Source organism: Thunnus albacares, chromosome 17 (genome assembly GCF_914725855.1).
Source record: "Thunnus albacares chromosome 17, fThuAlb1.1, whole genome shotgun sequence".
NCBI classification, from domain to species: domain Eukaryota; kingdom Metazoa; phylum Chordata; class Actinopteri; order Scombriformes; family Scombridae; genus Thunnus; species Thunnus albacares.
The window spans coordinates 15,835,995-15,848,345 of record NC_058122.1 but is presented as its reverse complement, the minus strand read 5'-3'; the positions used below and the strand labels follow the sequence as shown (position 1 = coordinate 15,848,345).

Genomic DNA, 12,351 nt, shown 5'->3' with positions numbered 1-12,351 from the left:
CCCGTGCCATCCACACATCATCTGTGGGCATGAGCTTTTAAGGCTTCTCAAAGCCCTCTTGCATCTCACATAGCATACTCCCTCACTTCGCATATGTGGCGGGCAAAACTACAATTTTCTCTGATCACAGAGACATAGTATTGGCCCCATATGTGTTATCTGTCATTCAATGTATGCCCAGTTATGCCAAACAAACATATCATATGGAGAAACACTATGACTGGTAGGGTATCTGGGTTCCCTTGTTTCATTACTTCATATTCCAGGTCATGGTTGACACCGTGCATAAGGAAAAGAAACACTGTACAAAGGTTGCTGGTCCATCACATGGCTAACAAACACATTAATTCACATAAGCTCTACAGAAACTCAGATCTACCACAGTGGGAAGAAACTAGAATGTACGTAGGATGAGCATGAAGTCATGGCGTCCCTGCTGTCTTCAGTGAAAGACAGGATTAAAAAAAGGATGAAACACCTCTATTGTTCCACCACATCACTTAAATCCACCGACCAGCAGGCCGACAATCGTGCGGCACACTGATTGCTAACCACTGTTTATTAGTGTTTTATAAGAACTAGTGTTGTTTCCACATGTGATTCTAGGTCTCAGATTGAACCTAACTGACAATTTATTGATTGATTGTGATGCAACAGCAAGTCATTAAATAAACAAGCTGTTAACATAAGACACCTGCTGAGTGTTCTGTGGTCACTTCTGTGTGTTGAGTGCCACCTGCTGGCACAGCCGGTATTGCAAGAGCTCCATCAGTGACCTGAAATAAAATGTTTCCATCACTAATTATTAATTGTCACATATCATAATTAAACTGAGAAATGTTAAATTAAAATATAATTCATTAACCTAAAATTATAGCTGAAGCATTACAAAAATAAAACATAACATGTTCAAAGTAAAATATTTATAAGAAGACCAACAGGAATTACAAACATTCAGACTGTAAAATCTATTTGGCCACATGCTGATATCATGTAGTATTTGTGATATTGTACAGATTTATGTCAACATTTTGTAACCAGTGTAATTCAAAATCAGAAACAACATTAAAGAAGGACAATTCTCATTCTTGTTTTTTTCCATCATGCACATTATTACATGGCATCAGACAGATTAAATACAGTCACAGCACACAAAACAACATTCTTCTAAATAATTTCAAAAATGAATGAATATTACTGGGTTTATTTGGGCTTATTAGGTACACCTGTTACTCTTGGTCCTGCGATAATCCCATTTTTGTGAAGTTTATAATGTTCATGTTTTATTGAGCTTGTCAGAAAGGCTATCATTCACACAGTGTTGCACGGGATTGCACTATAATGAGAGTTGTTTCTAATATGTTGTCCCTCTCATGCGTAAATGGGATGGACAAACAGGGATTGCATTAGATTGTACAAGAGTACCATATAAATTGGTAATACAGTCTAATATGCTCAGTAGTCAGTCAGGCTCAGAGTCCAGGACTATGGCAGGGAAACGCTCCCCACCTTCACCCAGCAGGGAGTACATGTCTCTCAGCACACTGTGGTCTGGACATCCAGGTACAACAGATGAAAGCTGTGGGGACAGAGTGTCCGACAGAGCCTGTCACAGAAAAGACTGTCAGCACATTACATTCTTCGTAACACATAGGCTGTCTAATTAGTTAGCACAATTAAGTGTCAATCAAGATTACAACCCTTACCTGTTCGAGGTAAATCTCCTGTTGCAGCAGTGCCACCCTAAACCTCAGCTTCTCCAGCTCTCTGAGCTCTGCCTCTGTTGTGTAGGTTACAGTCAGGGGCAGGGGTGCAATTATCCCATCTCCCCACTCGCCATTTGCCCCAACGGGGCAAAGACAACCTCCCTCTGGCCTCCATCGATCCCATGCTTCCCACTCTGACGGAAAATACGGTTATTTTTAGAGCGTGAGCGTGAGCAACCGTACCCTAAAACGTTTTTCTGCTCTGCTGCCTCATCTTTAAATAGCTAGGCCCTTGCCTAGCCACGTCAGGATAGACAGCTTTAAAACTCCACCGTCACAGAGAGGGGGATCTGTCGAGACCAAGGAAAGTACTGATCTGGCACCGAGGCTTCACTGCAGCTCTGTTTTCATTTTCCATACGCCAAGATGGAGAGGCTGCGTTAACTCGTTAGCACAATGCCTTGATCAAAATCATTTTTCAAATGCTATTAAAACGCAATAAATGATAAATCCTTCGGTGGGAAACAGAATGCTCTGAAATAAAATACTTACTGAACAGTGGACATGACAACACCAGATGGAGGTGAGTCGACTAAGCAGGGAGTTTGAAATGACTGGAAACTTCTCTCTCGCACTGGCTTTAGCAACATACTTGTGCTGCACTGGAACTATTACCAGTAAATATAAACAAAACTCCCTGCCTGAAGGTGATACGGTCATTTGAGTGTTGCGAACGGAAAATCTCTGGGCAATCAACTTCATTATGATTGTATCTTTGGAGGTAATGGAAATTATACTGTGTTACATACTGTAGGTACTGAGTGAGTGATACTGACACCCAGACATGCTAATTCAAACACAGCTGGGTAACCAGAGTCAAACACAGGGTCACAATATCACCACCAATGTCCTCTTTATTATACAAGTATCTGACCCTGGTGCTGTTACTTTTTTTAGTCCCGCTCATGACCACCTACATAAAATCTCAGACAAGTTAACACGTCATTCATTTAGAAGGAAACATACATGATGCTTCAAAAAAACATGGGTTATGTTAGGATTCCTACCTTGTTTCATTTGGTCTGTAAAGTTCTGGAGCTCTGCTGCTGTCATCTGAAACTTTTCAGGTGTCAGATAGGAATCACTCTTGTTTGCTTTACTACCTACATTAAAATACACAATGAAAAAACATAAGTACACTAGAAACATTATTACAGGAGCAAATAGAGTTGAATTGCACTGTGTTAATTATGTTCGTAGTACAATCTGAGCAGAGGTAAAGCTCAGCACTGATATCAGTCCAAATGGCTCTCAGAAAGTCACTTTCTGCCAACTCTCTGTGGTATTTCTTCCCAGATGATCATTTTCTCACCCACACATGCACTTGTGTCATCCATCAACTTTATTTATCCTCAGTCCTTCACTCTTAATTATATGCGTTTGCATGTGTAATTCTGTTCAGGATTTTACCCAGCTCTGTGACGCCTTCTCTGGTCTGTTTTTCCAGAAGCTCCTGTGTCTGGTAGTGCTCGATGAGGTCAAGCCCCTGGTGAGTCAACCTGTCGACCAGAACCCTGGTCTGATCTGGGCTACCACACGGCCAATCCTTGGGGAACTACAGAGGGACAGGGTCATGGACAACACACTTGGTATCCAGACTGCTTGGGCGAATGAAAGTGTATTAATCAAAGTTGTTCAGAAACACGCTGGCCTTTATGAGTATTTATCACCAGAGGTGGGAGTAAGTCACATATGTTCAAGTCACGAGCAAGTCTCAAGTCTTAACTTTCAAGTCTCGAGCAAGTCCCACGTTACTATGGTGAGAATCAAGCAAGTCGAGTCCCTGTTATAAGTTAAGCAAGACAAGTCAAGACATTGCTCAGGTCAAGCAAGTCACCAGTCATACGAAATTCTGATGATCTACGCCTGTTTCCACATATAAAGTCAGCTAAAAGACAGTTGTCATGAAAAGTTGAGTTTTATTTTCAACATTAATGAAAACTGTTGCAGCCTGCTTACACCTTATAAATCTTACTGATATTTGACATTTTGTGGCAATCAATAACGACCCTCCTGAATGAACAACAATGGAGAGCGAGTCTCAGAAATTATTATATTATAATAAATAAAACTGAAACAATTGAGTCAAAGCCAAGTCTAACATAAGTTAATCTTGAAAAATCCATCTAGAAAAATGCAAATATTTTATAAAAAATATCCTATTCCTTTCAAGTCATCTGTCTCAAGTCTAAGTCAAGTCTCAAATCATGAATATCAAGTCAAAGCCAAGTCGAGTCTTTTATCAATGATAGCGAAGCAAGTCTCAAGTCTTCAAATTTGCGACTCGAGTCAAGTCATGTGACTCGAGTCCCCCACCTCTGTTTACTACTGCTGGCTGTTAGATCTTTTGAATTCTTTATTTGCTCTGTGTTAGCACTTTAAAGAGTGTTTATTGCGTTGAGTTTTATTAAACACATTTATCCATGTGTCAGTCTGTCAATCTATCTATTCTGTTGATTTTTTAGAGCCGGGGAATGGAAATCAGTAGCTGTGGAATTCTTAGTAGACTGTGATACTAGAGTATATTTCCAAGCTCAACTTTACACAAGGAAAACATGTCTAAGGTTTCCCACACCATTTTGACAGGCTTCACTAGAAAGAGGAAGGATACCGTAGCACTCATTCTCTCCATGAAGTGACTCCTCCCAGGCACAGGTTTCCTTTGCACAGCAATTACTTTGTCCCACAACCTGAAGATAACGTAGTGAAGGAAGCGTCAAAACAGAAATTGTGGAAAATGATGTAATATTCTCACAAAATCAATGGGCTGATTTTGGCCACCTGTTTTGCTTGATCCTCAGAGACTTCCATTTTGTTGCCTGCTCAAAAGGTATCCTGCCATGAAGTAAAGGCAATCAAAATTATTACAATAGCACATAAAACAAAATGTTCAGCCCTCCCGACTGTAACTGACAAAGCATAGTTATCTTCTTTGTGCTCCATCTGTATGATACATACCCATTCTGTTGAGGTAATCTGTGAGCTCCTGTGTCATCTGTGTGTGAAACAGGCACTGTGTTATTTGATGGGGGCATGTGGCCCAAGTCCTCACCACTCAGCACGCTACTTCTAACAGTCTTGTTTTTAGAGTGGAGTGTTGAGATGTGTAACTGACCATGATCAAGACTGCCAGATGCCGAGACAGCCTGCTGCGATTTCCTTGCAGTCTGGCGATGAACAGTCCCCGATGATGAGACAGAACGGCTCCGGATTAAGTTTCCATTTATTGTGGTATTGCACTTTCCACGATTGTAGCTAGCTGAAGGTCTTGAGCCCACCATGGAGGATACAGATGTTACAGGCTTTCTGTGCTCCTTTCTGTCAAGACTGGCAGATTTAGAAGTTGATCTATTGTTTGTCTGATTTCCTATAAATGCTTCTTTGGATGTGGCAATTGTAGTAGCTGGTTCCTTTCCAGGTACAGATTGTTGATTTCTGTCAGCACCTTTTTTCAAAGGCCCTGTGCCAGTGCGAACCCAAAGGGCTTTCTCCAGTGCTCGCTCAAGCAATTCTATATCTTCTTTCTCCCCTGGTGAGGTATCTGTATCTGAACACAGCAAACACAGCATGCAAACATGTGGTTATAGTTTAGTCATTTAATTAACCGCCAAGTCTACAAGAAAGATGTGGTGAGATTGGCAGCATGGAGTAGTTAACACATAGTGATTTAAGAACACACACAATTAATTTACAACTTTACATACAGCACAATACAAGGCTGAAAGAATGAAGTGTGAAAATTCACTCTTATTCATAACATTATACATGATTGCTCTCATTTCTCACTACTTGGCTACATTAACCAAAAATGCTGAAATGAACATATATGATGTTTTATTCTATTTCTGGGTGCCTTTTTTAACATGGGTGCCAAAGGTTAAGGAAGATTTTCCCTAATAAATAAAATAAAAAATTTAAATATAATATATTTTTCCTTATTTGAATTAAGGGTTTAAAGATAGGGGATGTTCAGACTGTAAAGGCAAATTTGTGATTTGTGATATTGGGCTATACAAATAAAATTAACTTGACTCTATAATTAAAATATAATTACCTGTAGCAGCATCATCTGTTGATTCTGACTCGTCAGTGGGTGTCTGAGGTTGTGGTGTTCTGTGGGAGAAGACTGAATATGACTACACATATAAATTCATCAGACCATCAGTGTTAACAAGCGTTTTCCAAATTACAATTACATCTGAAACGTTCAGTTTTGTAAGAGTTTTCTGTTAATAGATATAACTATTTTCTGTGTAGATACATACAGTTTACCAAAGATCCCAAATGATAGTGGATTTTTGAGGCTGTATATAATGATATATCAGCTGATATTTTTTGACAAAAACACATAATATAAACAATATTTTTTGATAAACATGTATTAAATTAGATTGTTAAAGAACTGTGACCAATATATGTACTGGACATTATCAAGTTGAAAAAATAAGTCTGTGCTCTCTGATGGATATTACGATGTAATGGTGACACTAATTCAAGACTAATGATTATTTTCATTATTGATTAATCTGATTATTCATTTCTCGATTAATCAATTAGTTATTTGGTCTTTAAAATGTCAGAAATGGTGAAAACCACCATTTCCCAAAGCCCAAGATGCTTCCTAAAATATCTTGTTTTGCCCTGATCAATAGTCCACAACCAAAAGATATTCAGTTTACTAACACAGATTATTTTACAAAACAGAAAATATCCATATTAAGAAGCTGCAATCATATCATTTTGGCGTTTTTTCTTTAAAAAAAAAAAAAAGACTCAAAACAATCAATTAATTATCAAAATAGTTTAATTTTCTGTCAACTGACTAATCAAATAATCGTTGCAGTTCTACACAAATTACCTCACACATATCTTTGCGATCGCTGTAATGCAGTTTTTTTGTTACTTATTAGCCAAGATATATGCTGATACACCAGCCAGAATAAAAAAAGAAATATCAGACAATTCAATGCTCGAGCGCTATGTACTTCACCACAAATTTGTCTTTAATGTCCTATCAGTATATTGTGCACACGTCCAGACTGAACTGTGCAGTAGTCCCGGTGATTAAGAGCGGACACCGTCGCATCACCGAGTACTAGAAAAGGCACTGCTGGGATTCGAACCCAGGATCTCCTGTTTACTAGACAGGCGCTTTAACCAACTAAGCCACAGCGCCGGATGAAGACTTCGTGCACAGAAGGTCATCTTATGAAATCAACCTCTTAACTTACTGAGATGGAGAGTTATAATAGATATATAAACTATTTCTTTTTTTTATCTCCATGACGTCTGTAGATGTTTCAGACAACAGTAGCCCCGGTTTGTGCTTCTCATGTATTTTACATGACATGTATCTACAGGAGCGGTACAAACTGGGGCTAAGAGAACATAAAGTCAAAGATTGCCATCTCATATGTACTTTACATGAGCGTGTACGATAAATAATTGCGGCATATAAAGCATTCTTCTTTAATATGCGTGTTTTGTGGTCGTAAACATAAAAAATAAGTTTCGTTCCCGTCGAGTAAACGAGACACCGGCGGTAGGAGTGAAGCCATAAGAAAAGTGGGTTATTGAGTCAGATGTACAGTACTTACAGGGCGTGTAGTATTTCTCTGTAGAGTTGAATGCAGTCATTAATCTTGCCTTGTTCAGCTTTGCATGACTTGATAGCTTTCTCGACCGTGGTGAGCAGTGACATGCTTGTGTCTGCTTTGTCGTGACTACACACAAGACACGATTAATCAATTGTTAAACTATTGGTTGACACGCTAAATCAATGTTAGGATGCGTCTAATTGTCAAAAAGGTGGGGAAACACATCGTCAGTTGATAATATTTCTATAAAACAACAATTTAACGCTCGCTTTTTGGGTGCTGACCCGCGAATTCAAATTTAACGGATGCGGAAGTCACATTTCTGCTTTCTTACTGACCGTTAAGCAATGTGTATATGTTCAAGAGGGTGGTCACAGTCATGATACTTGTCTAACATTTGTGAGCAAATGAATACCGTAAGGTTTTTGTTTTAATCGATCTAAACCACAAAGAAAAACTTTGTGGCTCCATCTCTACATCAGTTCTCACTTCTCGCGAGAAGTGTCTTTGCTGCCCAGGGATGCTGCTTCTTTATGCAGCCTAGGATGGCGAAGTCATGACCCGCCCTACTCTGCCTCTGATTGGCTAGTACTCGTTGCCTTCGTTTGCTGGGTTGGTTAGGTTTAGGCATAAGGAGTGTGATTGGTTAGAGTTAGGGTAAGAATACCAGGGTAAGCCAATCAGAGGCAGAGTGAGGCGGGTCAGGACTTCGCCATCCTAGGGTAAAAAAAATATTGCAGTCAGTACAATGATGTAAAAGCTTCACCCCTCATTTATGCAATGATTTTTAAATTAATATTGTGTGCAACGATTTTTCAGTGCTACAAAAAAAAGATTAATTAAAAAAGAAAAAAATAGAGCCTTGTTTAATTTAGCGGCAGTATTTTCATCAGAGAGAAGGATGAGAAATCTAGATGGAGACTTCCAGCACTTTTTAATAATCAGGTTCTGCTCATATTCTGCTCTTGATAAGAATAAATGTGCCATAAAATACGAATTACCAATTTAAATGATTACTCTAAAGAGAAGTGTTTATCATTTTCATATCAACTTTCATTAAATTTGTAATTATGTTCCCAAGAAGCCTATTTACATTTACAGTTTTGTGCAGTTGGTGTCCCTGTGAGTGGTAATTATTAAAAATTCTTGCAAATTAGAGTAAACAGACTCAGTAAATGACTAAACTCTTGGCTAATTTGCTGTTGAGGCTTTATAACATTCTAAATTATCAACCAACTTCAACAACACTGAGGCATATTAGTAGAAGTGATGTCCATGCCAGTAGCCTACATGTTGTGCACATCAGTTTATCAGCTCAGTGCCTCTTGTTGTCCATGCACAATGAAAACTATTACATGTGATTTGTACACTCATCTGAAGTGGCATTCATACAGAAGCACCAGTGAAGTAGGTCAGGCATTATTACTATTGTTTTCTAAATTAACACCAATGCTTGACCTGAAATTTCAATCCTCACACCAACACAGTGTCTGTTGTCCTACACCGCTTCAGCGTTTTAGAGTATCAATGAGGAGAAGTGATTATGAAACATGGTAAATGAATGGTCTGAATGCACACATTTTTTTTTTTACCTTTCTCGTAACAGGAATTTTGACTTGGCAAGCTCCAGTGTGACTAATAACATGATGGATGCACTCCATTTAAGTGTGCCAGAGCCATGGTATTATGCATCCTGGCTCATCGCAGGCTCATTGAAATGGAGCAGAGCCATAATTAATGCCATTAGTTGCAGCTGTGCATTTCTCTATACTTTGTTGTACAGCCTGGCCTGATCCTAACAGAGACGCAGCTCTCTAACTCCATCATGCTGAATGTGAAAGTCTACTTAGAGAGTAAAGAATGACAAAGACTGTGTTGCAACATTTTTCCACAAAAACCTGCTTTATTGTCAGTGAGCTTGAGAACAAGATAGCTTGATGGTCATTGCCAGTTTTTTTATTGTCTGTCATGAATCTGCTCACTTTATATGTTGTCTAGCTTGCTGACAGTTTTGCTACCGTCAAAGCGCTCTTGCTTCTTATTGGTCCGGAGATAATTCCATTCATATACCCTTTTCACAGCAGACATTTTGACATAGCAGAAAAAGCACAGGTGGAACTAATAAACTTAATGATGTTGCAGTCCAGCAATTACTGCAATGCAATGTGGCACTTTGTTACACCTGTGTTGGACAAATCAAAATATATCCAGTGAAAAGGGTATATTTAACTTTTCACTTTGCAGTTTATACTCCAGTCAGGTGTACAAAACAGGTGTCTCCATCTCAGGTTTCTATCATCATATTTATTCTGCTCTATTGATTGCTAGGATGTAATCTAAAGCATCACAACACAGGTGCTATCTCCAACAGTGGTATGGTGACATGAACCTCCTGCTGCCTTTTCTATGAGGTGTGTTTTTGATGCAACTTTTGAAAGCCAGCCAAGCAATCAGTATACTGAAACCACATGTCCACAGTGGACTAGAGTGAAACACATTCATAAGAGTGAACATGGCTGTCAAACAGACATTTTGTTTTTGTGTTGTGACATACTCATCTATAAATGGACTAGCATCCAAAAGGATATGAAGTTAGAGTTAAGTCCCCTTTCTTTCTTATTGAAAATGCATCAGTGGCACAAAAGCACTTCCCAAAGCAATTTAATGTAATGGCAACAGCTTGCTGGCCCCATTGGAGGGAAGTGAATCATCTTGTTAGCTCATCTTTCCCCAACCAGCCTCCTGTGGCTCAGAAGCAAAGCAAGGGGGGGCACTCAGCTGCCCCGCCAACAGAGCATCTGACACTGCAGCCGGCTGCCAGATTAATATCAGGCTCTGACTTTTGCACACGCACATACATACACTTTCTTTCTGTCACATTCCCTCTCTCACATATGCACACACACACACACACACACACACACACTCTTACACATGCACAACATACTTTCAGTAGACTGTCAGACACACCGCGCATACAATCACACACTGATGGACAAATACCCTCCAGCACACAAACAACCATCTCATACATAATTCATCAATGAACAGCATGCATGAATCATATGTATGCACAAACACCTGCAAAATCCTTATTAATCAATGATCTGTAATTGGCAGATTATCCTAGCACACGGTGTAAACAACATGAAGGAAACTTGTTTTGTTTGGCCAAGGGGTACAGACCAGCATGTTGAGGTTCAAACTGTGGCAAGAAAAGTAAGATTCAGGTTGCCTCTGTGTTTGGAGCTGGCTTTGGACGAACACCTGTTAGTCTGCCAGCACTTATTGTGATTACACAGTACACTCTGTACACTGTGTTTACTGTACACTCTGTAGAGATAGTGGACTATCTATTACAGTTCTGCACCCTGCCCTGTACCTTGTCACCTCTCCAAGTCTTACTCCTTTAATTTATTTGTTATCCACTCATTTCTTGTCATCTTATATATTATTATTAGGTATTGAGATGCGGTGTGAATCCAGAATCCAAACTCCTCAGTTGAACTACCCAGTCCCTGTATCTGACTGGATAAATCAAAGAAGTTTAAAATGTTATTCTAGGCCTTTTTTCTGCAAGATTCTCAATCTTAATTTTAAAAACAATACAAAAATAAATAAAGAAAACGCATGATGTTTAAACTGATGTGGAAAATATAAAGTGTGTCTCCATAGTTGGCTCCATAGTAGTGCTTATTAGAATTTCTGAGGATCAATAGGATAACATTGTAAGCGGGGAACCTATCTTTCATCCAGAAAATCCCAGGTGTAAGCCTTATGTTGACAGACATGTGTCTGCTGGAGCAAGACAGTGAATCTGTGCCAACTGGACATTTGATGTTGGGCTCAGGTGGTGCTGTGGAAAGGGGGACAGAGGGGAGAGACTGACAAAGGGTCTCTTTATACTGACACTCACTGAATAAGAACCGACAAGCTGATTGAACAACGCTACACACAAATACTATCATAACAGAGGTAATTGCACAATAACATTGATGGTGTTTTGGGAGCTAGAACGTTGTAATCATTTCAGTATGACCCTGGAGCGCAACAGAGTCTCTGTGTGAGATAATTTGTTTGATAACAAAGAGTAAGACAAGGGAGATCGATTAGGAATTATAATTGCCAATTTCCAGATTTGTAAGTGCCTTGTGTAAAGTGTGATGCTATTAACAAAAAGGGGCAATAGAATATGTACCCATCTCAAAGAATGATTAATCTCTAAACAGAAACCTCACATGTATATAATATTAACAAACACAGATAAGTAATATTACACAATACTTAAAAAACTAACTAACAACAGCCAAAAAAGATAAAAATTAACAGCTTTCTGATCTTTACATCCAAATGGAAAGTAAAATGTGAAACTATAACCTGCCAAACATTTGTATTAGCTTGGTGGGAATGCCATCTTGTGGTTACTCTCTTCTAGCCTGATGATCTTGGTTCTCTGTCTTGGTAATAATTTGGTGTCTGGCTTGTTGTGATATAAGACATTTGATGCAATACTACCAGTAAAATACAATAGCCTGCAATATTACAAGTTAACTAGCTCACTTGGTATTGTCTTGTGGATTTTTCAAGAGAAAACAGTATGAACAAAAGCCTTTTGCCAACAGCTCAAGACTGTCCTCTGATGGATTTACAATACAGGCGGCTCACTAAAAGATGAAGCCCTAACTTGTGTAAAGCATGTACATTGCTAAAACATCAGACACCAACTTGCATCTGTGTTGCATCTTGTGTTATATAGTGTATAACATGGGCCACTATGGTAAAAGACCCTCCATTTGGATTGTATGACTCTCTCAATATCTTACTTACATATCTTTTGTGTTGTTGCTAGTGTCTTTTTGATGTATTACAGTTACATTGTTACAGTAACTTCTATTGCTTCAATCTGGTCTAATTCAGGGCTAATAAATTATTATTAGGGACTGAGCCCAAATGGCAGAGGGCGAGGACCCTATTGTTTTTCGTGTGTT

General features: G+C 39.0%; 1 protein-coding gene and 1 non-coding gene across 7 annotated transcripts; both read right to left on the bottom strand.

The window, feature by feature from the left end:
* Positions 1 to 224: 224 nt before the first annotated feature.
* On the bottom strand, positions 225 to 9,053 carry LOC122966430 (tubulin epsilon and delta complex protein 2). Of its 6 annotated transcripts, none has more exons than XM_044330649.1 (12): positions 7,702 to 7,900; positions 7,364 to 7,475; positions 5,821 to 5,879; positions 4,882 to 5,313; positions 4,725 to 4,761; positions 4,548 to 4,601; positions 4,378 to 4,456; positions 3,177 to 3,321; positions 2,774 to 2,869; positions 1,707 to 1,900; positions 1,510 to 1,579; positions 225 to 776 (listed from the first exon to the last, which is right to left on the bottom strand). In XM_044330649.1, the coding sequence occupies exons 1-12, from the start codon at positions 7,742 to 7,744 to the stop codon at positions 769 to 771; spliced, it is 1,329 nt and encodes a 442-aa protein (XP_044186584.1). In that variant the 5' UTR covers positions 7,745 to 7,900; the 3' UTR covers positions 225 to 768. The 6 variants fall into 6 exon arrangements, with proteins under 6 accessions (XP_044186584.1, XP_044186583.1, XP_044186582.1 ...); XM_044330648.1 differs by having other exon boundaries at positions 1,510 to 1,606; positions 7,702 to 7,895; XM_044330647.1 differs by lacking the exon at positions 225 to 776 and having other exon boundaries at positions 907 to 1,579; positions 7,702 to 7,897.
* trnat-agu lies at positions 6,869 to 6,942 on the bottom strand. Its single transcript has one exon. It is a non-coding gene; the product is annotated as a tRNA-Thr (tRNA).
* Positions 9,054 to 12,351: the final 3,298 nt, after the last annotated feature.